The 22,562-nt window shown below is 58.4% G+C and overlaps 7 protein-coding genes across 8 annotated transcripts; all 7 read right to left on the reverse strand.

The window, feature by feature from the left end:
- Positions 1-556: 556 nt before the first annotated feature.
- ABB37_04787 (hypothetical protein) lies at positions 557-6,974 on the reverse strand (the record flags this gene model as incomplete). The annotated part of the gene is made up of 1 exon (XM_015802584.1): positions 557-6,974. The coding sequence occupies exon 1, from the start codon at positions 6,521-6,523 to the stop codon at positions 557-559; it is 5,967 nt and encodes a 1,988-aa protein (XP_015659028.1). The 5' UTR covers positions 6,524-6,974.
- A 975-nt stretch (positions 6,975-7,949) lies between these two features.
- ABB37_04788 (hypothetical protein) lies at positions 7,950-9,854 on the reverse strand (the record flags this gene model as incomplete). Its single annotated transcript, XM_015802585.1, has 1 exon — positions 7,950-9,854. Exon 1 carries the CDS (start codon positions 9,714-9,716, stop codon positions 7,950-7,952), a length of 1,767 nt encoding a protein of 588 aa, XP_015659029.1. The 5' UTR covers positions 9,717-9,854.
- Positions 9,855-10,252: 398 nt separating this feature from the next.
- On the reverse strand, positions 10,253-11,396 carry ABB37_04789 (putative mitochondrial hypothetical protein; the record flags this gene model as incomplete). The annotated part of the gene is made up of 1 exon (XM_015802586.1): positions 10,253-11,396. The coding sequence occupies exon 1, from the start codon at positions 11,372-11,374 to the stop codon at positions 10,253-10,255; it is 1,122 nt and encodes a 373-aa protein (XP_015659030.1). The 5' UTR covers positions 11,375-11,396.
- A 431-nt stretch (positions 11,397-11,827) lies between these two features.
- ABB37_04790 (hypothetical protein) lies at positions 11,828-13,779 on the reverse strand (the record flags this gene model as incomplete). 2 transcript variants are annotated; one of them, XM_015802588.1, is made up of 1 exon in its annotated part: positions 11,828-13,779. In XM_015802588.1, the coding sequence occupies exon 1, from the start codon at positions 13,718-13,720 to the stop codon at positions 11,828-11,830; it is 1,893 nt and encodes a 630-aa protein (XP_015659032.1). In that variant the 5' UTR covers positions 13,721-13,779. The 2 variants fall into 2 exon arrangements, with proteins under 2 accessions (XP_015659032.1, XP_015659031.1); XM_015802587.1 differs by having other exon boundaries at positions 11,828-13,769.
- Positions 13,780-14,365: 586 nt separating this feature from the next.
- Positions 14,366-16,661, reverse strand: ABB37_04791 (putative mitochondrial hypothetical protein; the record flags this gene model as incomplete). Its single annotated transcript, XM_015802589.1, has 1 exon — positions 14,366-16,661. Exon 1 carries the CDS (start codon positions 16,529-16,531, stop codon positions 14,366-14,368), a length of 2,166 nt encoding a protein of 721 aa, XP_015659033.1. The 5' UTR covers positions 16,532-16,661.
- A 684-nt stretch (positions 16,662-17,345) lies between these two features.
- On the reverse strand, positions 17,346-17,963 carry ABB37_04792 (hypothetical protein; the record flags this gene model as incomplete). The annotated part of the gene is made up of 1 exon (XM_015802590.1): positions 17,346-17,963. The coding sequence occupies one exon, from the start codon at positions 17,961-17,963 to the stop codon at positions 17,346-17,348; it is 618 nt and encodes a 205-aa protein (XP_015659034.1).
- A 648-nt stretch (positions 17,964-18,611) lies between these two features.
- On the reverse strand, positions 18,612-22,462 carry ABB37_04793 (putative serine/threonine protein kinase; the record flags this gene model as incomplete). The annotated part of the gene is made up of 1 exon (XM_015802591.1): positions 18,612-22,462. Exon 1 carries the CDS (start codon positions 21,084-21,086, stop codon positions 18,612-18,614), a length of 2,475 nt encoding a protein of 824 aa, XP_015659035.1. The 5' UTR covers positions 21,087-22,462.
- Positions 22,463-22,562: the final 100 nt, after the last annotated feature.

A 22,562-nucleotide genomic window follows, 5' to 3' on the forward strand; every position in this document is an offset into this window, starting at 1 on the left:
GGGAAAACATATTGAGGGAACGCGACAACGGACCACCGTTCGGTGCCTGGCAGCGGTGCTCCACGATCCATACACATAACTTCGTCGCACCCCGCGCCGTGCCGCGTGAAGAGCGAGTGAGATAGAGACAGACAGAAGGAAAGCAAACACAGAAAATGCACAGATAAAAGACATGCACATCAGACAAACAGCAACAACAGAGGAGAAAAAGAAAAAATGACTTCGAGCGTGTTGCGCAACCTTACGTGTAAACCACGTATATATATAATACACCACAACATGGAAACCAGAAAGAAAGGGGGAAAGGTGAACGGAACCATATACGCTGCGGTATCGTTGAAGTACAGCTCTGCGTGTGTATAGATATATCGAGGCGCTCTTCCACAGCAATAACATCAAAGAAAAAACAAAACAAACAAAAAAAAAAGCAGCTATCAATCGCCATCACCACACATCAAGTGAAGATGCACTCAAATCACAATGAAAGAGGAGCACGCAGAACGACGTTGACGAAGCGCTTCCGTCAGCTCAGTGCCATCTTTTGCTACCTCGTCTTCTACTGATAGGAAACGAGGGAAAGCACGGGCAGACGCGTCCACAAGTAGTCCGCCGAGGCCGAGAGCGCAGCGAGATCCTGCAGGCGCCCCTCCATCTCTGCCCACAGCCGGCGGCCGTCCGTCCCGCGGGCTGCCTCACACGCCAGAGCCACCTCCCGCAGACACACCCGCACCCCTTTGTAGAGGCGCAGCGTCTCCTCTGTTACGGCACCGATGACGGCGGACATGGACTGCCCGCTCATCGAGTCAATCGCATCCATCGCGAGGTCGGTCGCACTCGCGATCATGCGACGCTCCCACTCCGCCGTGCAACGGTCCACCGCACGGGACGCCTGCGCCGCGTCGTTGATGTTGCTGGCACTGTTCAGCACCTGCGCCATCTCGGCATCGCACAGAGCACGCCGCAACTGCGTGTTCTCTTCGTCAGACTGTCTCACCTGCGCCATGGCGGCATCGCGGGTCGCCTTCGACTCCGCCAGAGCTGCTTCCAACATCGCCACGTCGCGCTTCAGTTTTTCCCGCTCGACGGCGCGTGGCCGCAGCATGTCATTCTCCAACGTGAGCACCGCCGACGTCTCCGTCACAAGCTGCGCGGCGGTCTCGGCCATCGGTGCCCCGTAGAGAGCCCAACTCTGCGAGATGAACGCACGGAGTTCCCCAAGGTCCGTCCGCAGCTTGTCGAGGCTGCTGTGGAACGTGTCACGGAGGTGCTGCTGGTTCTGCTCCGCCGCGCTCAGCGCTTCCTCGACGGACTTCGTCAGCGCGTCACCCTGGTCGCTTTTCAAGGCCGCCTGGATACTCTCCTCCACAGCGCTGGGTGCTTCCCCGCCATACGGTGTGGCGGGGAGCCCTTGCAGACTTCGGGCGAGGGCGGTAGAAAGGACGTTCGACTCCTGTTGCAGCTGCGCGAGTTGGGTGGCGAGCTCTGCTGCATCGCGCTTCTGCGAGTCCAGCTCCTCGGATATGCCATCGTTGACCGCGGCCAACTGCGAGTTCGCCTCCCGGTGCGACGCTAGATCAGCCTTCAGCGTCTTCACCTCCTTGTTCAGACCATCCAGCAGCATGTTGCTTTGCCGGCCACGTCGGTTAATATCTTCCTTCAGCGAGTCCCGCTCCAGCTTCAGCGAGTTTACCACGTCAGCGAGGAGGCGAAGACGCGTGCCGACCGTCACGTTGCGCAGGTCGTTCCGATAGCCCTTCAGCGCCTCACCGGACTCCACCAGTGCTTGCTTGAGGTCCTCTACCTGCGTCGTGAGCAGCGTCACGAGGGCCTCGCCGTACGTGGTCGACTGCCCGTCCTCCTCGGACGCCGCACGGCCCTCCAGCACCTGCAGCGTGCTGCGGCACGCGAGACGGAGGTTCTGCAAGTCACCGAGGCGGTCGCGAATATGCGAGCCCATGGAACGCTCCGACGGCCCGACGGTGCGGTGGCCCTTCTTTCCTTTAATCTCCTGCTGCAGGAGGCGCAGGCCCGCCTCGGGGGTGCCTTGGAACGCGGGCAGCGGCTTTTTCTTCGGCTTTAACGTGCGAGACATCGTCGAGGACACGGAACCGGCGAAGAGGGACTCCTCGTCGTCGTCGAAGGCACGGTTCAACCCAATTAGGAGCCGCGCCGACTCCTTCTTCACCTCCGCCAACTCGGCCATTTTGGCGCGAATTTGCGGAATGGCGTCGCCCAGTTTGAGCGGTTTCGCAGGGGCATCCGTGTCGGCGTCGCCGAATAGAAGGTGTTTGAGTTCGAGAATGGAGGTGCCGGTGTCTTTGCACACGGTCTCTAAACGTGCGGCAAGCATGTGACTATCCAGCTTCACGCCACCCGGTCCTGGAAGTGCACCGGCATCGCCCCCGTCGCCGCCGGCGGAGCTCTGACCCGCCGGCAGCGGCGCGTGATCGACTCGGTGCGGGCCATCACCGCCTGATGCGGCCCTCGCTGCCCTATTTCCGTGTAATCCATCCCCTTCTTTCACCCCATCGTCAACCGCGACCCCTTCAAGGGCAAGGATGCCGTGCTGCACCGACTCCGACAAATCCTGCAGACAGTTTGCCATGTCCTGCACATCCGCCACCAACGCCTGAACTTGCGCAGTCGCCGCCGCCACCGCTGCGTCGCTTGGCCCGGCGGAAGCACTCGTCTGTCGCGCGACAGACGTGGCGGAGCGCAGTTGCACCAGTGGACGTACCGAGTCCGCCACCTTCTGCAACGCCTCGAGCGCCTGGGCGACTTCCGACGACGAGGCGCGGACAGCCGGGCCCGCAACTGCCGGCTCAATCGTGGAGGCGGACAGCGTGTTTTGTTCCTCCGCGTTCTTTGGGGAAACGGTGGAAGGGGAGCGAGAGTGACCTCCGGTTGGATGCGTTGCCGCTGCGGCTGCTGCGGCTGCTGCTACTGAGGCCGCCGTCGGTGACCACGACTGCAGCCGCTTCAGCGCGATCAACGCGTCGGCGCAAAAGTGATCCTTCTCCTGTAGGAGCGTGCCGTTAATCACCAGCTGGGTGGCGGCCACCTGGTCGACGTGTGCCATGCGCTCATACAGGAGCACAAGTCTGTCGTGCAGCTCCGCCACCACCTCCCAGGTGGAGGGGTCGGCGGCAGTTCCGGCAGGCGGAGATGTCGCCGCGAGTGCTGCCTCCGCCGTCATGCTGGCTGCGGCGTCCGCCCCCGTCTCCCTCACGACCGCCACCGCCTCCACCGGCTCTCGGAGGCCGTGCACGGCGCAGTTCTCGCGCAGGTGCTCCTGCACCAGACGCTTGCCGGTCGGGTCGTTGCCGTCCAGCCTCAAAATATACTCCACGTACTCCGACGGGTCGCTGTCGTGCGTCAGCAGTGGAGGCGGCGCGTCAATGGCTTGCTGCAGCTTCAGCGAAGCACGCGGTGACAGCTGCTCTTCATCGCTGAAGCTGCGGGTGAGGAAGTGCAGCCGAGTAAGGCAGTCGCGCAGGACGTCGCGTAGGAAGACGCCGACGGCGTTATTCACGCGGTTCTCGCCGTCCATGAAAAGTAGATGCTGCTCCAAGTCTGCCCGCACCGCCGCGTGCGCCTCGATGGCTGCGTTGGCAGCCGCTAATTGGTCCTCCAACTCATGCTTGGCGGCGCCGCTCTCGGCCAGCTGCTTCGTCAAGTCCTCGAGTTGTTTCTGGAGCTCTTGTTGGCGCTCATTGCTGCTAGCTTGCTGTGCCGCTGCCGACTGAAGGTTTTTCTGGAGTGCCTCGGCGTTCGCGCTCAGTTTTCGTTTTTCCTCGTCGGCCGCTTGTTGGGCCTCTTTGGTCTTCTCCATCGCCTCGTCATGAAGTTGCCGCGCCACCTTCGCCGTCTCACGCTGTTCCTCGAGAGCTTTCAGCACTTCCTCATGCGCTGTCTTCTCTTCATGAAGGGAATCCTCCAGCTGCTTCTTTTCATCCTGCGCGTGGAGAAACTCTTCCTTCAACGCCTCGAGTTGCTGCTGCAGGTTCTGCTCGGTGTCGTTATGTCTGTCTGCCTCCTGACTACGTTGGTCCTCCGTGGCCGACACCTGTGCCACCGCGGCCTGTAGCTGCTCCGCTATCGCTGCCTGCGCGGTTTTGGCCTCCTCGAGCTGCTCCAGTAGATCTTGCGTGGCCAGCACGAGGGGCTTGCTCGCGCCGTCGCCGACGTTGTGGAGCACACGCGCTACGCGTTGAGCTGCGTCTTGGAGGGCCGCTACCATCTCCGGTACATGCGGTCTCGCCGCAGGTACGACGGAGCCGTTCGGCGCCTCCTCACCCTTCGCGGCGAGGTCGCCCGGCGGGGTCGCCGCCCCGTCTTTCTCTACGCCGACGGTGGCAGCGAGCAGGTCACGCGAGCTCCGCAGAAGGCCCTCCAGCTCACTCGTCAGCAGAGTCGACTGCGTGGCCATCTTGTTCAGCAGGTCCTCGCACAACTTCAGCAGCGCTGCCGGTTTGCCGTCTCCCTTCGCGGCGAGCTCCTCTGCGCAGCGTCGCGCGTCATCGAGCTCGTCGGCTTTCAGGGGGCCCTCATCGTCTTTTTCGTGAGGAAAGGAAACGGTGCGCCGCTTCCGTGCGGAGGTCGGTGATGCTGGCCGATGCGTCGCGTTGCGTGGCGCTGCCGTCGAAGATGCTGGTGTGGGCTGCCGCAACAACCGCGCCGCCACGTGAACCACCTTCATCACACCATCCAGCTTCGTCAGGTCACCGGCGTAGGCGTCCTCGAGGTCTTGGTTACGGTGCCACAGCCGCTCCAGCGCCTCACTAACCCGCTCCGACGCCTGCTGGCCGGACCAGAGAGACGTCAGCACGAGCACGACGACCATATCCTCGCAGAGGTTGCGCAGCGTCATCGCAATCGCGTTGGAGCGCTGCGCTCGCCCGTCTACTGTCTCTTCCGGCGGCGCGATGAAGTTGCTGTTCATCACGCCGGTGCCGCCGAGTGCGTCGATGGCGCGCAAGGCGGCGTCCTGCAGCTCCGCCACCTCATTCTTTGCCTGGCTTTCACTTCTGCCGAGCGTCTCCACCGTAGCCGCGATGTTTTTTGCATCCTCCAGCAGCAGCCGACGCAGGTCCAGACACTCCGACCGCGTCATCTCACGCGGAGAGCTCGGCGCACTCGGCGAGGGGGTGGAGGTGACGCTGGGCAGGCGCACCGGAGGCACCGAGTTGCTAATGATCGCAGCTGCCGCGCCGGACCGTGGGCTGTTGCTGCGGTCTGCGCGATGCGAGGAGCGTGTTGCGGACACGCTGCTGAGATCGTTGTCAGCGAGCCTTGACGGGCTGAAAGACGCGTCTCGCGACACATCCAGGTCGGAGTCTGCGAGGGAGTTGCCGGTGGCATCGAGCGACGGCAACGTGGAGGCAAAGACAAGGCGAGTTGCCTTGGCCGCGGCGACCAGGTCATCCCGCTGCTCCTTCACACGCGCGAAATCCTCCGCGTTCACCTCCAGGCGCCGGCGAACTGCCGCAATGGCGGCCACCATAGACGTCGGAGCAGCAGATGAGTCAGCCAGTTCTGCGAGGGCCGCCGTGGCGCCCTCGATGCTGCGTGCGAGCGCCAGCTGCGTTTCTTTTGAGTGCGGTGCACCGTTCACCGAGAAGCCGGCGACGGTGGACTCCAACGAGGGAGGCGGGGGCACGTCCGGGGCGGCACTCCCGTCGACGCCGTTCGTCAACGGGTCGCTCTTCCGCGTGGGAGACGCGGTGCCCCACTGACGCAGCAATTGCACGTTGGGGTCGCTGCTGCCCTTCATCTTCTCAATCGCCGCGCGCATCGACTCTCGCAGCTCGTCAAGTTCGGCCTGCTGTCGCTGCCGTGACCCGTCAAACTCGCCTTGCCGGGCATCCAATTCGCCCTGCAAGCGAGCCTGCACCTGCAGTGCCTCCGCCAGCTGATCACGCAGCGCCGCCGCTTCCTGAACAACCTTTTGAGATTCCTCCTGCAGTCTGCGAATGGTGTCTTCGTGTTCGTGAACTTCAAGGCTGTGCCGCTTAGCAGTGTTCGTGTGAGAGAGCTTCCACCACCGCAGCAGCGTACGAGTGCGCAGCCGTTCTCGGTTCAGCGCGATCAGTAGGTCTACGTTGGCGGTTGTGCGCTGCTTCGTTTGGCGCAGGTGGGTGCGCCACTTCGTAAAGTAGCGGCGCGCCAAGGCCAAGAAGTCCGCCTTGGAGCGCAGCGGCACGTCCTTGCCTATTTGAATGGCGCCGCGGTAGCTGCTCGACGTGCGAGCTTGGGTATAAGCGAGCCAGCGTAGGAAGAAGCGGCTGTAGTCCTGTCGCAACGTGCCGTGTTTCATCAATATAGCGCAACGATTCATGTGGCCTTGTAACTTGCGCGCACGTGTGGCGGCGACCCACACCACAAAGGCGCGACGTGTGTGAAGGAGTTCGTTGCTGCGGCAGAGAAGACGTCCGGCGTTCTTTTGCCGGTTCCGCTCCACCGCGTAGCCGTTGTGGTTGAGCGAGCTCGCATGCTGCCCGGCTGACTGTGCCGATGCGTCCATTGTGTTCGTCAATGTTAGGAGGGAAAGGGGGATGGGGGGAGGGGGAACGGGTAAACAATTGTGTCAACGAATAAAGCAATACAGCCAACTAACCACCACCACCAACAAAAAGGAGAGCAGGTCTACTATACAATGAAGCACTAATAGAATAAACAAAGCGATTCTGTTGTGTTTCGGCTTTTAAGCGCTGGCCCCACCGGTTCCCTCCGTCTGCGTGTACCCGTGCGATGCGGCTTCGAGTCAGTGTCTCAGGGAAAGAAATAAATGAGAAAAAAAAATGCCAGTTCCACGCTGCAATGCTAACAGTCACAAAACAAACAAAAAAAAAATATGAAAATATTTCAAGTTGTTAAGTCAAGCAGATTCGCTTTTCATCTCCGTGCGCTTTTACTCTACGTGTTCCGAACTCAGAATTTTGTAGTCGGGCTGGCAGCTAAAGCCAATGAGCATCTGTGAGCAGTAGTGGATATATGGTATTGTTTTGTAATATGTGCGAGTGTGTGTGTGTGTGTGTGCGTGTGCGTGTGTGTGTGTGTGCATGAACGAGGAGGAGGGGCATTGTATCCGCAAAGCAATTTGTGACAGTTAAGGAGTAGTGACGAAAAACAGAGAGAAAGAAAGAAAGAGAGGCGATAGCGGACGTGGATGTAGGCAACGACAGACATTTGTCAAGCTAGTTCTTTTTCCGATTAAATTAAAATAGAATAAAACGGTTGCCGTATGCGTTCGTGGTTCCGCAACCCTCTCCAGTCGCGCGCTTTGCAAACGTATGTGACGCCACTTGCACGAGGTGTGTTCACGGCACCCTCCGTGAGTGGAAAAGCAGTCCGATAACGCGTTGACGTAGACGTCGTTTCCTTTCTGCAATTCACAAATAACACGTTGAAAGAAGAGACCACTGCTCGTCGTTGAATGCAGGCGGATGCACATAAAGCGCCGAAAGACTCCACCGCGCTATTGTATGTGTGTGTGTTTTGTTTTCGAGTTCCCTGAGCTGCAGGGCAGAGCAGATGTGCGGCGACAGGCTATGACGCATACAAAACAGGAAAAGCGGCGATGAGGACGGCGAGGCAGCTGCCTGCATCCAGTCTGAGAAAAGAGCACCGTAACGCCTGCTTCGCCGAAAGCCACGCGTAACGCCCTTTGCTGCTGTGATGCGGCAAAGACAAACACAAATGAAAAACAAGAAAGAGTGGGGAAAAATATAAAATCAGAAGGATTGCAGAAAGACGAAGAGAAGAGGAAATAACACCAGCCGGAGGAAGGGTCTTGACAGAATATATAAACGAAAGAAAGAGAGAAAGAAAGCTCTGAAAAAACGTCCGTAGCGGTGGCAGTGCTCCATCCGCGCAGGGAGAAAGCAGAAACACCCGCAACACGGTGAAGGAGTTTTTGCTGTTGTTGTTGTTGTTACCGCTGTCGTTGTCTAACGGATGCTGAGCGCTCCAGCGATCGCCGGAATGTAGCGGTAGTTGTTGGTGGTGAGGATGTTACTCACACGCGGCACCGTGGCCTCCGCAAAGGCCACCCACTGCTTCTCGATGCGGTGCAGTACACGTTTCTCCGAGTTCAGTTCTGGCCACGGCGGCGTGGGGCCGTTTGGGTAGACGGGCGCGAAGAAGGCGCTCCTTCCATCCAAGTCGGTGCGGCAGTACAGGCGATCAGGGGCGTAGAGGTTGTACTGCGCCCGAATGAAAAAGATGAGTTGCCTCAAGCCTTGGAGGACGGCGCACGATGAGGAAGGAAGAGGGAGGAGAGCGGCGTCAGGCGCGGCGGGCGGCGGCAGGGCAGGAATATCCGAGCGCATCGCCTCACCTCCGTCGCGATCGTCGCTGCGGCCTCCAGTGCGCTCGCTTGAGGCGGGTGGCGGGTCGATGAGGCAGCCGCGCACGAGCAGTGAGACGGCCTGCTGCAGCACCAGGAGGTGAAAGTACTTCCATTCATCATCCTCCCCCTCACGCGTCGTTGAGGGCGGCATACCCCCGGCGGCATATTCGCTCACCTCAGGTGCTCCGCCGTCGTCGCTGTTGCCGCTGCTGCCGTCCTCTTCGTCTTCCTCCTCCCCGACGTGTAGGCGCAGGCCGTGGCGCGTCGGCACCCGCTCATCCAGCCGCACCGTGGGCAGCGCGTTGCCTTGTAGTCGATACACCGCGTCTCGCATAACCTGTGCTAGCAGGCGGATGTTCTCCATGCACGTCTGCGAAAGCGGCCAGTCGGGCACAGTGGACCTCGACTTGCCGTCGCGCAAGTGTCGCTCCTCCGCAAGCCGGTTGCTCTCGGCCGTCATGAAGCCCACGCACACCCGCACCACCCAGATGGCGGCTGTGCGCACCGACATGTGATGTGACATCACCATTTGTCCCAGCACACTGGGTAAAAAGTCCAGCGACGGCGGAGAGGCATCCGGCGTGTCGTCCATCGTACCTCCGCCGTGAAACCAACGCACAGTTTGCTGCGCTGCCGAGATGAGGAGGGCGGTGTAGGTCTGGGCTCCACGGTCGGCCATGGTTTGCGCGCGAAACGCAGGATCGACTCGACTCACTTGCAGAGGGTAACCAATGCGCAAGAAGTACTGCAGCATCAGCGCTGGCGGTACGTAGCAGGACCCGGTGGGATGATCCGGACAACACACCTCGCGCACCCGGCATGGCTCCCACTGCGCACAGGTGTCAAGCGCAGACGCGATCATCGGCACAAGCGAAGGAGCCACGACAGACTCACTTGCTGCCTCCTGCACTTCCTCTTGTGGCTGCTCTCTCCATGCGTTCCCTGGCGAGGCCACTCGTACGTCGCTCGTGGAGAAGGAGGGCGCCGTGGTCCCGTACTGCCGGCGGCAGCGGCGTAGGCCCCGGTACACCTGCACTGCCTTCGCCTCCCACGGCGCAAGAGAAAGAGGGCCGGTGCGAAGTTGCGGCTGTGGCGTCACTTGCGACTTGCGTGCGGTGAAGCGAGGCTGTGGCAGTGGTGGTGGCGCGGCACGCTGTGGCATCCGCTCTGCGCGAGCACTGTGTCCCTGCGAGGGTGTCCTGGCTCTGCTTCTGCTGTGACTGCCCGTGCTGTAGCTGCCGCGATGTACCGCGCCGTCCAGCGCCAGTTTCCAGTTGACGAAGTCCGGAGCTGGGTCATTCGAATCCTTGAGAGAGGCGGTGTTGGTGCCCAAGTACGGCTTGTGGACGTAAACGTTGCCGCGCATGCCTTTGAAAAGGAGAGGGGGAGGGAGGATGAGTGACAAATATATGTATAAATATATATATTGCTGGGTCTGAGTTTTGAGAAGCCTAGCGGGACGGAGGAAGGGTGATCGTTGACGCAAAAGGTTGCCCGCCAAAGCTTAAGTGCGTACGAGGAAACGGACAAGGGAAAGAGAAAAAAAAGGGGGAAAATGGAAAGAAAGCGAAAGAAGAAGGAACGCACACACAAGAATGACGCACATGAGACAGCCACATCAGCTGCAAAAACCAACAATGGTTCACTTTCCCGTGCAGGAAAGCGCTACCACAGCACCCGTAACACTAAGGGAGGAAATTCAAAAAAAAAAAACAATGGACCGAGTACCACGCTTAAATATATCTTTTAGGATACATATGTGAATAGCGACTGATTAGAAAACCCGGAGGAGGTACTCCGGTCAACCCATCAACAACGAGGAACAGCAAAAGTTCCTACAACAGGGAGGACACCATGGTTGGGGCACCTTTAGGCAAGCGCCAGTCGTTTCCCTGCTCATCCTTACCTTGATCCCTGGGTATACCGGGTGACAACACGCACCTCCATCGGCTCCTCCATCACGTCTGTACGTTGGTGCGCCAGCGAAAGAAGATGCACGGTGGCGGCAGGCGAAGACGCGGAGACAAAAAGACGCAGTCGTGGCAACGCGTGTTGATGTCGCACACGCGCCACGTGGCACAAATGGCGCCAACACTCCGCACAGGGAAAGATAGCGGCGGCGTCATCGCAGTTGAACAGTCCGTCTTCTCCTCCTTCGTTCTGGGCGCCCGCACGAACAGCGAGAACAAAGACGTCGGTGACGTCGGTGTAGGCACACCCGCTCGCCGCTACCGCACCGAGTGCGTTTTGCTCCGCACACCCCTTGAGGATCCCACGCAGCGTTGCCGCGTGCGGGTTTACGTGCTTGTGGAAGGCGTGATTGACCCCGGTGAAGACCTCCTCCTCAGTGCGTCCTTCCACCGTGCCAAGGCGGTATGTGTGCGTTTCATTTGAATTATCCAGCGAGAGCGCAGAGCCGGCACCGCTTTGCGGAGTTGGAAGATGCAAAGGTTGGGCGACCACACGACACATCACAAAGAGCCCCCGGTGTGGAACAGCGGAGGACGCACTGCGCGGTGGATCCCCGTTGGGCTGACTTTGGCTGGGTGGCGCAAAGGAGGGGAGTGGATTTCTGGAAACGCTGCTGTGCAAGCGACACGTGCCGCAGGGTCCTGCAATGTTGTGTTCGGTGGCTGGTCGGTGCGCGTGCGACGGAACGCGACAGCTGTGCCGTACACGACGCCGTAGCAGTCCTTCCAGCTGCGTCAGGTGCAGCTGCTTCTCATGCGGGAGTTGCTGAATAGCAGCCGAGTCAATCTGCACGTTGCGGTGCCGGCCCGGAGAGGTGACGGAGGTGCCAACATCGCGCCGCTTCTCGAGGGTTGAAACGGTGCTACTACTACCTCCAGAGAGCGCGTCGTTAGAGCTTGGCAAGAGAGACGGTTCCAAAAAACGTGGCTCCGGCTCAACAGCAGAGTGCTGCTGTTCGACCGCTATCGCTAAGGCGCTCGCCTGCCGACGTGCGTGATGTGTGGTCCAGGCAAGAGGTACGCAAAACACACGCATGCCCCATCGAGGAAGCATTGCCGTGTCTGACAGCGTGTCCTGCGGTCGTTTGAGCAGAACGAGAAAAGAGAAGAAAAGGGGGTAGATATGCGGAGGAAGTGTGCAAGGAGAAGTTGTGGGTGTGGATCCGCTCCCTGGAAAAAGAACAAACAAAATGATTTAAGACAAGTGGTCAATGCCGAAGTGGACCGGTCTGTCCTTTTGCGGACAGCGCTTTCCATCGTAGCCGGGGCAGACGGATGCATACAACTGCTACTATTATTTTTTGCACACGTCAGTGAAGCATTTCGAGTACAGGTGCTTTCCTTCTTTCCAGGACCTTTTGTAAGCATTATTGACCTGTGAGCTGTGCTTTCATCCGAGGCACAGTGACAAAGAGAAACGATCCCTTTGCGTGGATAAAATTGGAATGCACGAGAGTAGAACCGAGTTTGCGGTCCCCCCTCCTCTCCCTCGTCCTCGCACTCTCCATCAATCCGACGCCTCCACCTTCTTCCAGACCTTCGCGACGTAGAGGAAGCTGCTTGAAAAGGTCCGCGGCCAAAATCGACTCCCAACCGGCGTAGAAGTCAACGGTCCCGCTTCCGCCGGCGGATAATGACGGCGCATTCCTTCCTCTACCACACCATAGTCAGCCGCATGGTCGTTGAGCTGCTGTTGCAGCGCCTCCGCTGCTGACTCGCTCTCCATGCGAACACACGAAGAGACCGGCGCATTTTCCACGCACTCGCGATTGGGGGTACCACGCCCTTCGTGTGTGTACGAAAAGGCTGGCACCAATACAGCTTTCACCTTGACAGAGTTCGTTGCCCGCGCCGCCGGTGCGTTGACACGGCTGAGAAAGCGCCGCACAACAAGCTCGTTTTGTGAGAAGGCGTAGGAGCATGTGGAGTAGACTAAGGTGCCACCGGGCTTTAGCTGTTGATAACCGTTGTAGAGCAGCTCCGACTGCAGGTCGAACAAGGACGAAGAAGAATCGCTAGCCTCCGCTGGTGGCGTGCCGTCCACGCTTAAATTGAGGCGCTGCATGCGGTACTTATTTGTGAGCCCCCGCCCTTTTTCAATAACGGCGCTCGAGTTGCCGATGTCTAGCGGTGCCTTGCTGTCCTCCAGCTGGAGGTGCGCGACGGAGCCGTCGTGCGAGCACTCCGCATCCACCAATACACGATCAAACAGGCACTTCTCGGCAACCCCGCCTTGCTCGTGCGCTTCTATGTTCTCCTCCTCTTGCCTCCACACCGAAAGGGATGCCCGGGCTTCTGCAGGAGCATAGCCGACGTGCACCGCACCGGCAGAGCTGCCCGACGCACGTAGCGGTGACACCAGTCGTTGCACCGCCGCTGCTGGGGCCATATCGGCATCACACCTTCGCCGTTTCGTAGTGCTCTCCGACAGTCGCCGCAGCGCACGCCGCTCCCTCGCCGTGAGGCCGACGCCCACATCCACGGTGGCCGTCTCGGCCTCGTCCATCGATGCCATCGCGTCTGCCATTGTAAAGTACCGTCCGTCGCCCACAAACACGCAAACAGGGAGGGACGTCGCAGCACAGGAGGAGGTGCGCGCGCCTGTGCCGCACTGATGCTTCTTCAGCGTAGAGCGGCACATGTACACACGCAAGAGACTCACATCCACGCCTACCGCCAGGCCTCTTCCGCCTCGTGGAAGGTCCTTCTCACCCTCCCCCTCTTGACTGCTGACGGCGTCAGCGATAAGGCCCAGCTTCATGCCCGGCGCGCAGCAGAGGTCCAACACCCGCTCGCCCCTCCGCGGCCGCAGCGCTACGACTGCCGCGATGGAAGCCGCGTCCATGGCGACGAGGACGCCATCACGAAAGAGAAGACTGCCGCCTATTGGGTAGGACCAGGGGAGGGTCAAGACACCGCACGGCAGCCACGGCACAGACTGAACGGAGGCCAACGGCAGCCCGGTAAGATGGGCAACACCAAGGCGCAGGAGTGTGGATTTCGGAACAGCGGTGATGATGTGCGCTTTGGTGAACGCGGAAGAAGACAGCATTGGTGACTCGTTCTTTGCGTGTCCTGAAGGAGATTCAGAGCGAAGATGTAACTGTGCTTCACAGCCCAGCTGCCGCTCTTCACTTGTGAGCGGCGACGAGTCATCCGGCAAAGAGGAGAGCGTCCCAAGGCGCAACACACCTTCTGCACCGTCATCGAGGACTTGCGTCAGGCAGCGCGGGTTCACCCGCACGTAGCGCCGTCGCACCTCCTCTGTCAGCAACGCACGGGCATCTGCGAAGACCTCCGGCGGAATGCATCCCTGCCGGCAGTGCTCGATGAGCTCATCGGAGAAGGTCGATGGGTACTGCACCGGAGGTGACGTGTGGGATACGGCAGACTCATTCATCGCTGACCACGGCCATAAAGCTGTTTCATGAGAGTAAACAGCGATGAACTTGACAATTCTGAAAAAAAAAGGGAGGAGTGCGGAAGGTCGGCGAGGTGGAAAGCGTTGATGCTGAGTCAATGCACAGAATGATCCGGCGGTTTGCTCGTCCTTGATCGTTCTCTCCCCGTTGTAGGTGGTCGTTTTCGCGAATGATGTGCGAGTGAAGCTGCAGAGAGAGTGAGAGAGTCTCTCGCCCTTCCGCTTCCACTATCGTCAAGCAGAGCACAAAAAAAGTGCAGTGTGAAACGCCGGCAGAATATTATTTGGGTGTAAAACCAATGCAGCTCACAGCGTTCCTCGATGCTGGGTCAGCGGCTTCATGTTAAGCGCAGGCATATTTTCCCGCATGTTGATCTTAGGCGCCTGTGAAAAAAAAAAAGGGTAAGTGAGAAACAACAGCCACCGCAGGGAGTCCTCGGTGGGTGCCGTGCTGTGGAGCAACACGTAAAAGTGCAAAGACGACGAGAAGAACACCTTTAAATCCGTCGTGCTCCTTAAGTGAGGGGTAACACCTCTCTTCCGCGAGTGAGGAGCAGGGAGTTGACTCCGTGGGACGCAAGGTGTCTTTCTACACCACAGGTTTCGCGCCCTTTCGTTCTGCGCTCACGAAGGCTTTCGCTTCGAGGCGGCTGAGTTACTCCCCTTTTCGCTTGACAGCGGCGTGGCCGGGGGAGCAAGTTCCGTCAGCTGCTCCGGGTAGTGCACCCCGACCAACGGCACGCCTGCACGCACCTCATTCCAGTGATATACGGACGCCAGCTGCGACGGGTTGGAGGAGAGGACGTGCACCTCTGCATCGGGGTTCAGCGATTTCAGCATCGCTGCGACGGCCGTCACACGTTCCACGGAGGTGACACGCTGCGAAGAGACAAACACACTGGGCTGGCTCGCAGAAGACGGGCTGGTAGTGCGTTGAGAAGTCGCAGCAGCAGCAGCAGCAGCGAGGGCGTCGGCGGCACCCCCAGCAGTAGCTTTCGCTACCACAAGGTTTGCACCCTCAGCCCTGCCTTCCGATCGAATCATCATGTCCGCACCGAAGCCTCCAACGACGGCGTTGTCTCCCATATTTCTGAGGTCGAGCCCTTCCTCACCAGCCGGGGTGAGTCGGTCCAGTAGCGCTTTGCCGTATGCGGATGCTCTCCCCGACGGGGACGAAGAAGACGCGGAAGAAAGCAATTGACTTTCTTTACGTGGTGCTGTCTCCATCGCAGCCGGAGCGTCAAGTAGGTCGTGCTTCTCTGCCTCCGCTCGTAACGCACGCAGGGCATCGGGGCTGGACGGCCCGCCCTCGCTCAAATACGTGAGCGCCAGCAGCTGATGCGCAAAGGGCAGCACGCGCAGCATCCGCCATTCCTCACGCCGCAACAGCAGCCCGATGCGACGCAGGACCGTCTTCATGTAGCGGCCCTGCACGGAGTCGCCGTTGTCGCGGGCGCGGCGAGCGAGTAGGCGGACAGCCGCGAAGGGAATAAAGATCGAGTCATAGTGGTGGATGAGGGACTCAAAGGAGGACGAGAGCAGCACGTTGTGGTCCACCACGGCTACCCGGCCCTGCACCAGCCAGCGCTGGTCCAGCGAGCCCGTCGTCCCCAACTGCCGCGTCGCTGCCCCCACCACATCGCCGATCCTATCCTGAAACGACTCGTACACTAGCAGCGCGTCGTGCGGCCGTGGATGGGCCAGAAGAGCGTCCACTAATGCAATGCTCAGGGCGAGGGTGTGACTCACCGGGTTTCCGGCATCTGCGCGGTCTAGTCCGTACTCCCGCTCCGCAAACTGTGTTGCCTCGTGGTTGAGTTGCATACGAAACAGGTTCAGAAGCACACTGCGGTACATGGTGTCCGTGACCGGCATCCCTAGCGCGTGTGCGTCCGCCACGCAGCGAATGCAGTGGGACACGCTGTGCGGGTTCAGCTGCTGCACCACGCTCAACGTTTCTCCGCTGGGCTGAATGCTGCGCTGCTGCATTGCGTGGAAGAGCTGAATTCCCTTCTCCCAATTTCGGCCGCCCATCGTGGACAGCACGGCGTTGTAGTGCCCCGCCGTCAGCTCCACCTTTGCATCCAGCGCGTTCAAGATGGCAAGACTGTAGGACCAGCGGCCCGGCATCGTCGACTGCGCAACCAGCCGCAGCAGCTCCAAGTAGACCACGCCGTTCGGCTTCGTGCCGCTCTGCACGGCGCTCGAGAACACTTTCAACCCCGCCTGCCACGGGCCGTAGCGTCGGCACGCGTTCATGACGGCGTGCACGGCGAGCGGATCCAGCACCTGCTGATCCGCCCAGAGTCCCTCGCAATGCTGCATCGCCGCCTTCCAGTTCCCTGCGTTGCGGTAGGTGGACAGCAAGGCCCCGTGGAGCCGCTCGTTGACCTTTCCCTCCGCCACCGCGGCCTTCCAAAACTGCAGTGCCTTGCGTGTTTGCCGTTCGTCGTTGGCGTGGGCCATGAGGATGCAGTAGTGCTGTGCGGTAAGAGGCTGCTGCGCCTCGCGCAGTGTCTGAACGAGGACCTCCGTCCTGTCGAGACGACGCAAGGCGCGGTGCTGCTTCAACAGCGACACAACTTCATCGCGGCCGAGTTCGTTGACCCGCAGGGCATGCTTCACGGCAGCGGAGAGCTTCTCCGTCGGGGTTTGCGCCAGCACGGTTGTCACGCCGGGTTTGGCCTCGCTGACGTGGAGGACGGCATTCTTGCGTTTACCGTAGAGGAGACGTCCGATGTTCGGTTCTTTGCGATTTGCCGGCTTCAGCAGCGCAAAGGTGCGCCACATTATCGGACGTCCCTCAAGAAGAAAGGAAAAAGAAGAATAGAAGGGAACGCTCGCCACGGCAGCAGAATGAACGACCCTTCAGCTCGGTGATGTGTGGCCGCAGAAGTGAGGGCCTCCTCCCCGATGTTGCTGAAAGCAGGCGTTTGCAAGGACCAGCACAAGCAAAGAGAAGAAAAAAAAACGAAGGCACAGAGAAGAGAAGAGAGCCAAGATCGCATCATTAGTAAGAACAGCAAACACGCACGTGTTGTGCTTTCACAGTGGTGTGTGTTTGTGTATGTGTGTGCGCATGCGAAGACGCTAGAGAAAGCAAATAAACACTTTATCATGAGTAGTATTCGTGTTTTCTCCCTTCAGAACCTTTCCACAGCTCTTTCTTTCGTCCGCCGATAGAAGCAAGCCAGCGGCAGATAGCGCAGCGCAGTCATTCATCCATAGTGAAGACTTGTGCAAAGGCAACCCCCGGCTCCTCCTTTTCTCTTCCTTTTTTCAAAGGAAGATGAAGTTTGGGAAAGAAGCTGACGTGTTCCCGTTACTGGGCTACTGCCTCACACTATTCAGCAAAAGCACGCGCAGTCTTTTGAAGAAGAAATCCTTCATTTGGTTTACGTGTGATCTGAGAAGACGCAAACATACGGAGAAGCAAACAGCAATAATATCAGTTATAATAATAATGCCAAAGCAATAATAGTAGTAGTAGTAATAATAATCATGAAACAACCTCGCAATGAAATGGTACGCTGCATCAGCTAGCACGCATCGGCGTCATCACACCGAAAGCAAAGAGAAAGAGAGGTAAAGCTGCGTGCGTCACTCAACACATCGATCCACCGCTTCTCTCCCTCCCCTCCTCTCTGTGTATACGCAGAGGGGGGAACAAATCAAAAAGAGACGGTGGCTCATACCAAAACCCCGTACTCACACCAAAGCACAAAAAGAAACACCAGAAGCGAAGAGGAGCAAAGCCACACAGGTGAGAAGGGGGGAGGGGGAATACGATTTCTTCCATCGAGAGAGAGAGAGAGAGGCAACACCTCCATCCGCCGTGCGAAGCTGAAGAAAAAGAAAGTAAGAGGACGCGAGGGTCTTCCATCCAGCCTCGTTCAACGGGTCCGCGAGCAGTCAGAGAGAGAAAGAGAGAGGTCAGCCGCCTGGAGACACAACAGAAAAAGCCATCAAGGCAGAGTGGTGGGAAGGGGACGTAGGGCGCAGTACCAAAACATGCATCGTGTCTGGAAGCCCCCCTGCCCCTACACACACACACACACACACACACACACACACACACACACACAAATACGCGACTGAGAACAGGGGAAAAGACCCCCAACAACGAGGTCCGAAAGCAGTCCACTTCCTCGTACCAGACGACGGACCGTAGATGTATACAAGCACAGTGCGAACAATGGAAACACTTGTCTTGATGCTGCATTTTCAAAGGGATAGAAAAGAAAAAAGAACCTAGAAAAGGAGAGAGAAAAGAGGAATAATAATAATAGTTATCATAATGGTAATAGCGACAGCAGATAAGCCCAGAGAAGTCATGATAGTTTGCACAGAAGACACCCAAACGCCTAAATAATATATTTTTTTAAAGAGAGAAAAGTGCATTAGACCGAAGGTGACCTCTGCAACAATCTTCGCCACGCCTTACCCCCCCCCCCCCCTCCTACGAAAAAAACAACAACCCACCAGTACATCCACCTTTCAGACGATGGCAGCAAAAGATTGAAGATACGAATCATCAGAGCACACCACGGTAGACGAACGCAGGTACGATAGGCGGTCACCCCCTTTGCCCTTTATCTTCTGCGTTTCGCGCATTGCGTCTTCAGCTCAGCGTGCAATCCTCCTACCCCATTCAGAGCGCTCTTCGCCTTCCTTATTATTATTCTTATTATTTTCTTTTGAATGAGTTAGCTGAAATGTCAAGAGGTGCGTCCATCAATAATTGCAGTCGATGTGCAGGTGCGCAACGTGGGAGCTTCACTTCTACGTCGTCCCTCTCTTCCCTTCCACAGTGCCAGTGGGTGTTGCGTGTTGCAGCGAGCAATGGACAAAGAAGCGCGAAAGGAATCTCTCAGCCCACCAGCTTGATGAGAGCGTTGGAGATCAACAGCACCAAATCCATCCCAATCATGGTGTTTCGCATCACCTTCAGGTCCACCAAGTATCCCTTGTCGTGTCGCTCGTGAATGCGGAAGAGGTAGACCGACAGCACCACCGGCTTTGCCGGCGCCGGGGGCGAGGAAGGTGCGGACGTGCTGACCGACAACGCGCCCGCCTGCTGCGACGTCAGTGGGATCGGGGCCGAGCACGCCTCCACGGTGGATTCCAGCGGCGGCAGCCGCGCCGAGCTCGAGCTCGAACTGGCGATGGGCGTCTCGTAGGCGGCAGTCGCGCTTTCCACACCTGGCAAATCGCCAAAGTAGTTCCCGCGTGCCACCGGGCTGCTGCTGTGGTAGCCGCCGGGGCTGCTGCGTCCCCCTGCGCCAGGGCGGCGTGGGCGGGCGAGGTGTGGGTGCACGGAATCCTCGTCGCGCTGCGTGCTGCCGGCGATGTCGTCGCCCTCCGGGTCGTCGCTCGCCGTGCGCGACAGCACGGCGCCGCCAATGCGGATGGGCGCGGAGGAGGCGGCGGGCGCCACTGTCATGGCGCTGCACCGGGCGGGCTCCGTTGGGCTGCTCAGCTGCGCCATCGTCGTCCACGTCGCGGCCGTCGAACGGGCGAGCAGGCGAAAGGGCGAGGCGACCTTCCACTCCATCCCGAAGGCGCGCAGGACGTTGTAGATAGCCGTCAGCGCTTGCTCCGCGCGGGTGTCCGTCATAAGCCCCACCCGCCACCCAAAGTTGTTCTCCACGATGAACTGCTCCTCCTCGGCGGTGTACATGGAGTGTTTGCGGGCCACCGAGCCGACGCGAGGCTGATCGGTGAGGGTAGCGCCAAGCTGCAAGGCAGCCGTGCTGCCCCCTTGCAAACCTCCACGACGATAGCTGCCGCTGCTGGCATTACCGCTAAAGCCCGGCGCACTCATCAGACCACCGCCGCTGCCAACACCGCCACCCCCACCACCACCACGCAGGCTGCCGGTGACGTGCGACGAGGAGCCTACGCTGCCGCTGCCGATCAACGAGCTGGAGCGCACCTTCGAGGTGATGCGGAAGGAGCCGACGGCTAGGGCGCCATCCGTGTCGGTGCCGCCGCCGAAGCCGCCCACATCGCTGCCGGGCTTGCTGGCCCTGGCTGGATCACCAAAGGTGGCCACCGAGGCCGGCACAAAGCTGCCGGTGTTGTAGGCACTCTTGTTCGTCGCGGCGTCCGCCTCGTCGAGCAGCACCTCCATCGCGGGGCTCTGGGTGAGCATGAGACCCATGTTCAGCTCTCGCTCCATCGCTTTTGGCTGGAACTTCGTCTGCTGGGGACCAATGACGTGGTTCACGCCACGCGCGTCGTCGCCGGACATGCCCAGCTCCCGCACCTCCGCGGCAATCTCGCGCCGGCGACGGGCGTCCATGAGAATGTTGTAGGCGACGTAGGCGTTGCCGGCGCCGTGCTCGAGCTCCTTGCGCACGTCGCGCTCCCGCAGCCCCAGCCGCTTCGCCGTCTCGCTCACCAGGACGGAGATGATGCGGTCCTCCTTCACGCTAAAGATGGACTCGTTGTACGACAGCCGCATCGGCAGACGCTGGTTGAACCACGCGTTGTCGCGTATCTGCGGAATGGTCAGACGCACCAGCGGGTCCACGGTGAGGATTTGCTGAATCAACTCACGCGGCCCGGGTGGCATGTTGGGCGGGAAGGTGTACTTGCCTTTCTTGATTTTGCTGAAGAGGACGGGGATGCTGTCCTCGTCGAAGGGCAGACAACCGCACAGCAGGGCATAAAGGATGACCCCGCAGGACCACACGTCCACCTCGGGGCCGAAGTAAAGCTTGCCGGAGATGACCTCCGGCGCGGCGTAGTTCGGCGACCCGCACGACGTCGCAAGAAACTCGCCATCTTTCATGATGTTCGACAGGCCGAAGTCGATGAGCTTCACTTGCAGCCCGGTGCCGAGCAGGATGTTCTCCGGCTTCAAGTCACGATGCACCACGCGAAAGTGGTGGCAGTACTCGATGGCGCATACGATCTGCTGGAAGATGTACCGCGCCTCACTCTCGCGCACGCGGCCCTTTTGCACGATGTAGTCATACAGCTCACCGCCCTCCACGTACTCCATGATGAGGTACATGTCCGTCGGGGTCGAGATCACCTCGTAGAGGCGGCAAATGCTCGGGTGGGAGAAGAGTTGCAGAATTTCGATCTCGCGATGAATCTTCCGGTCCATGTTCGCCGTTCTCAACTTTTGCTTATTGAGGATTTTAATTGCGACAGGCTCGTTCGTTTGCTTGTGGCGGCCTTTTTTAACCTTGCCGAAGCTGCCGCGGCCAACGGTTTCGCCGATGACGTAGCTGCCGATTGTCTGCTCGGGGGACGTCATCGGGGCTGGAGCCGCGCCGGCACGCGATCGGTGGTAGCTGCCCTCTCGCGTCTGTTGATATTGTGCTTGCGCCATCGCTGTCGGTGGCCAACAAGAAAGTAAATGAGAAAGAGGCAGAACAGAACCGTCACGTGACGCTGAAACCCGGTAACCGCCGCCAACGCAATCTCAGCAATAACAACAAGGGTAGAAGTGTGCGATTGCTGGGGCGGGAGGCGCACCGGAGGCTTAATGGCGAAGGAACAGGGAAGAACAAGATAACACAGAAAAAAAAAACGTAAAAACAGAGAACAAAACGAAATAAAGGAAATCACCTGCGTCACATCCACCGAGGTATCACAGAGAACAAAACACACACGGGGATAAATATATATATAGCGAGAGAGAGGGAGAAAGAGAGATGGAAAGAAATTCTAACGGAAAAGGTAATTCACGTAACCTCCAGTGTGTGCCTCAATGAATAGCAAGTCTTCTTTTTCTTTTAAGGAGAATCAAAGAAGAAAAGAAACACGCACCACGAAAAGCGCAAAGAGAATTAATAGGTAAGGTACAACAAGGAGTTCTTTTGGCTGTTGGGGAACAAAAGTGTTAGTCACAAAGAAAAAAACCCTGGAAAAGAGGCGGGATGATGTGGGACGTTGTCCATAAGCTGAAAGACGGAAATGGTGTTTAACGACGAAGAGTAAACAAATAGCGGAGCAAATAGTCGTCCCAACAACAAGTAAAAAACACAAAAAAAACGAGCGATACGTGAGAAGGGAAAAAGAGAAACACACGCGCAAACAAACAAAAAACCACAAACGATAACGCTCTCTTCGACACGCGGCCGCACTCAATTCTCTGCTTGGATTTTCTTGTTTTTGTTCTGCTTTTGCTGATTTTCTGTAGTTTTTGCAAGCCGTAGACACGGCTATCTGAGAAGTACACGGGGGCAGTGTATAGAACACTGTGCAAACAGGTGCTTTATATCTCCGTTTCAGCTTTTCCGCGCAGCTTTCTCGGGTGTTTTCAATGAAGCAACTTCTTCTTAAATATATATATCCAGAAGAGCGTATTTAGATTTTTAAATGAAAGATATGTGAGACGCCTGTTTTCTTCACCTTTTTCTCTTTTTGTTTGCACAGTACGGTATTACTACCGGGCCTGAAATGGAAGAGACGAAAACCCAACTCCCGCTTCCTCCGCAGAGCGAATTTACGCGTGTTATGGTTAATGCGTGTGTGTGAGTAAAGGGAAAGGGGGGGGGGGAGGGGGAGTCAGCCAGATATAAGAGGAGCGAATTGCCAGGAAAGAAAAAGAAAGAAAAAAGGGAAAGAAGGTGAAAGAAAAATCACCCTGACCGAGTGGGGTGTCCGCCGGTGTACAGTACTGGTAATACTCGTATATAATATGTATATACAAACGCACCCACAAGGGAGATTCACCTAAGTTGCTACAGATGCTTTACCCTCTTTTCCACGCAGAAGAGGAAACGGAGGGAGACGAGGTTGGTAAGAAACGGCATGAACGGGGGAGGGGGAGGGGGGAGAGAGAAGACACGGAGGTGGAGAA

This window comes from Leptomonas pyrrhocoris, assembly GCF_001293395.1.
Source record: "Leptomonas pyrrhocoris isolate H10 chromosome Unknown, whole genome shotgun sequence".
NCBI classification, from domain to species: domain Eukaryota; phylum Euglenozoa; class Kinetoplastea; order Trypanosomatida; family Trypanosomatidae; genus Leptomonas; species Leptomonas pyrrhocoris.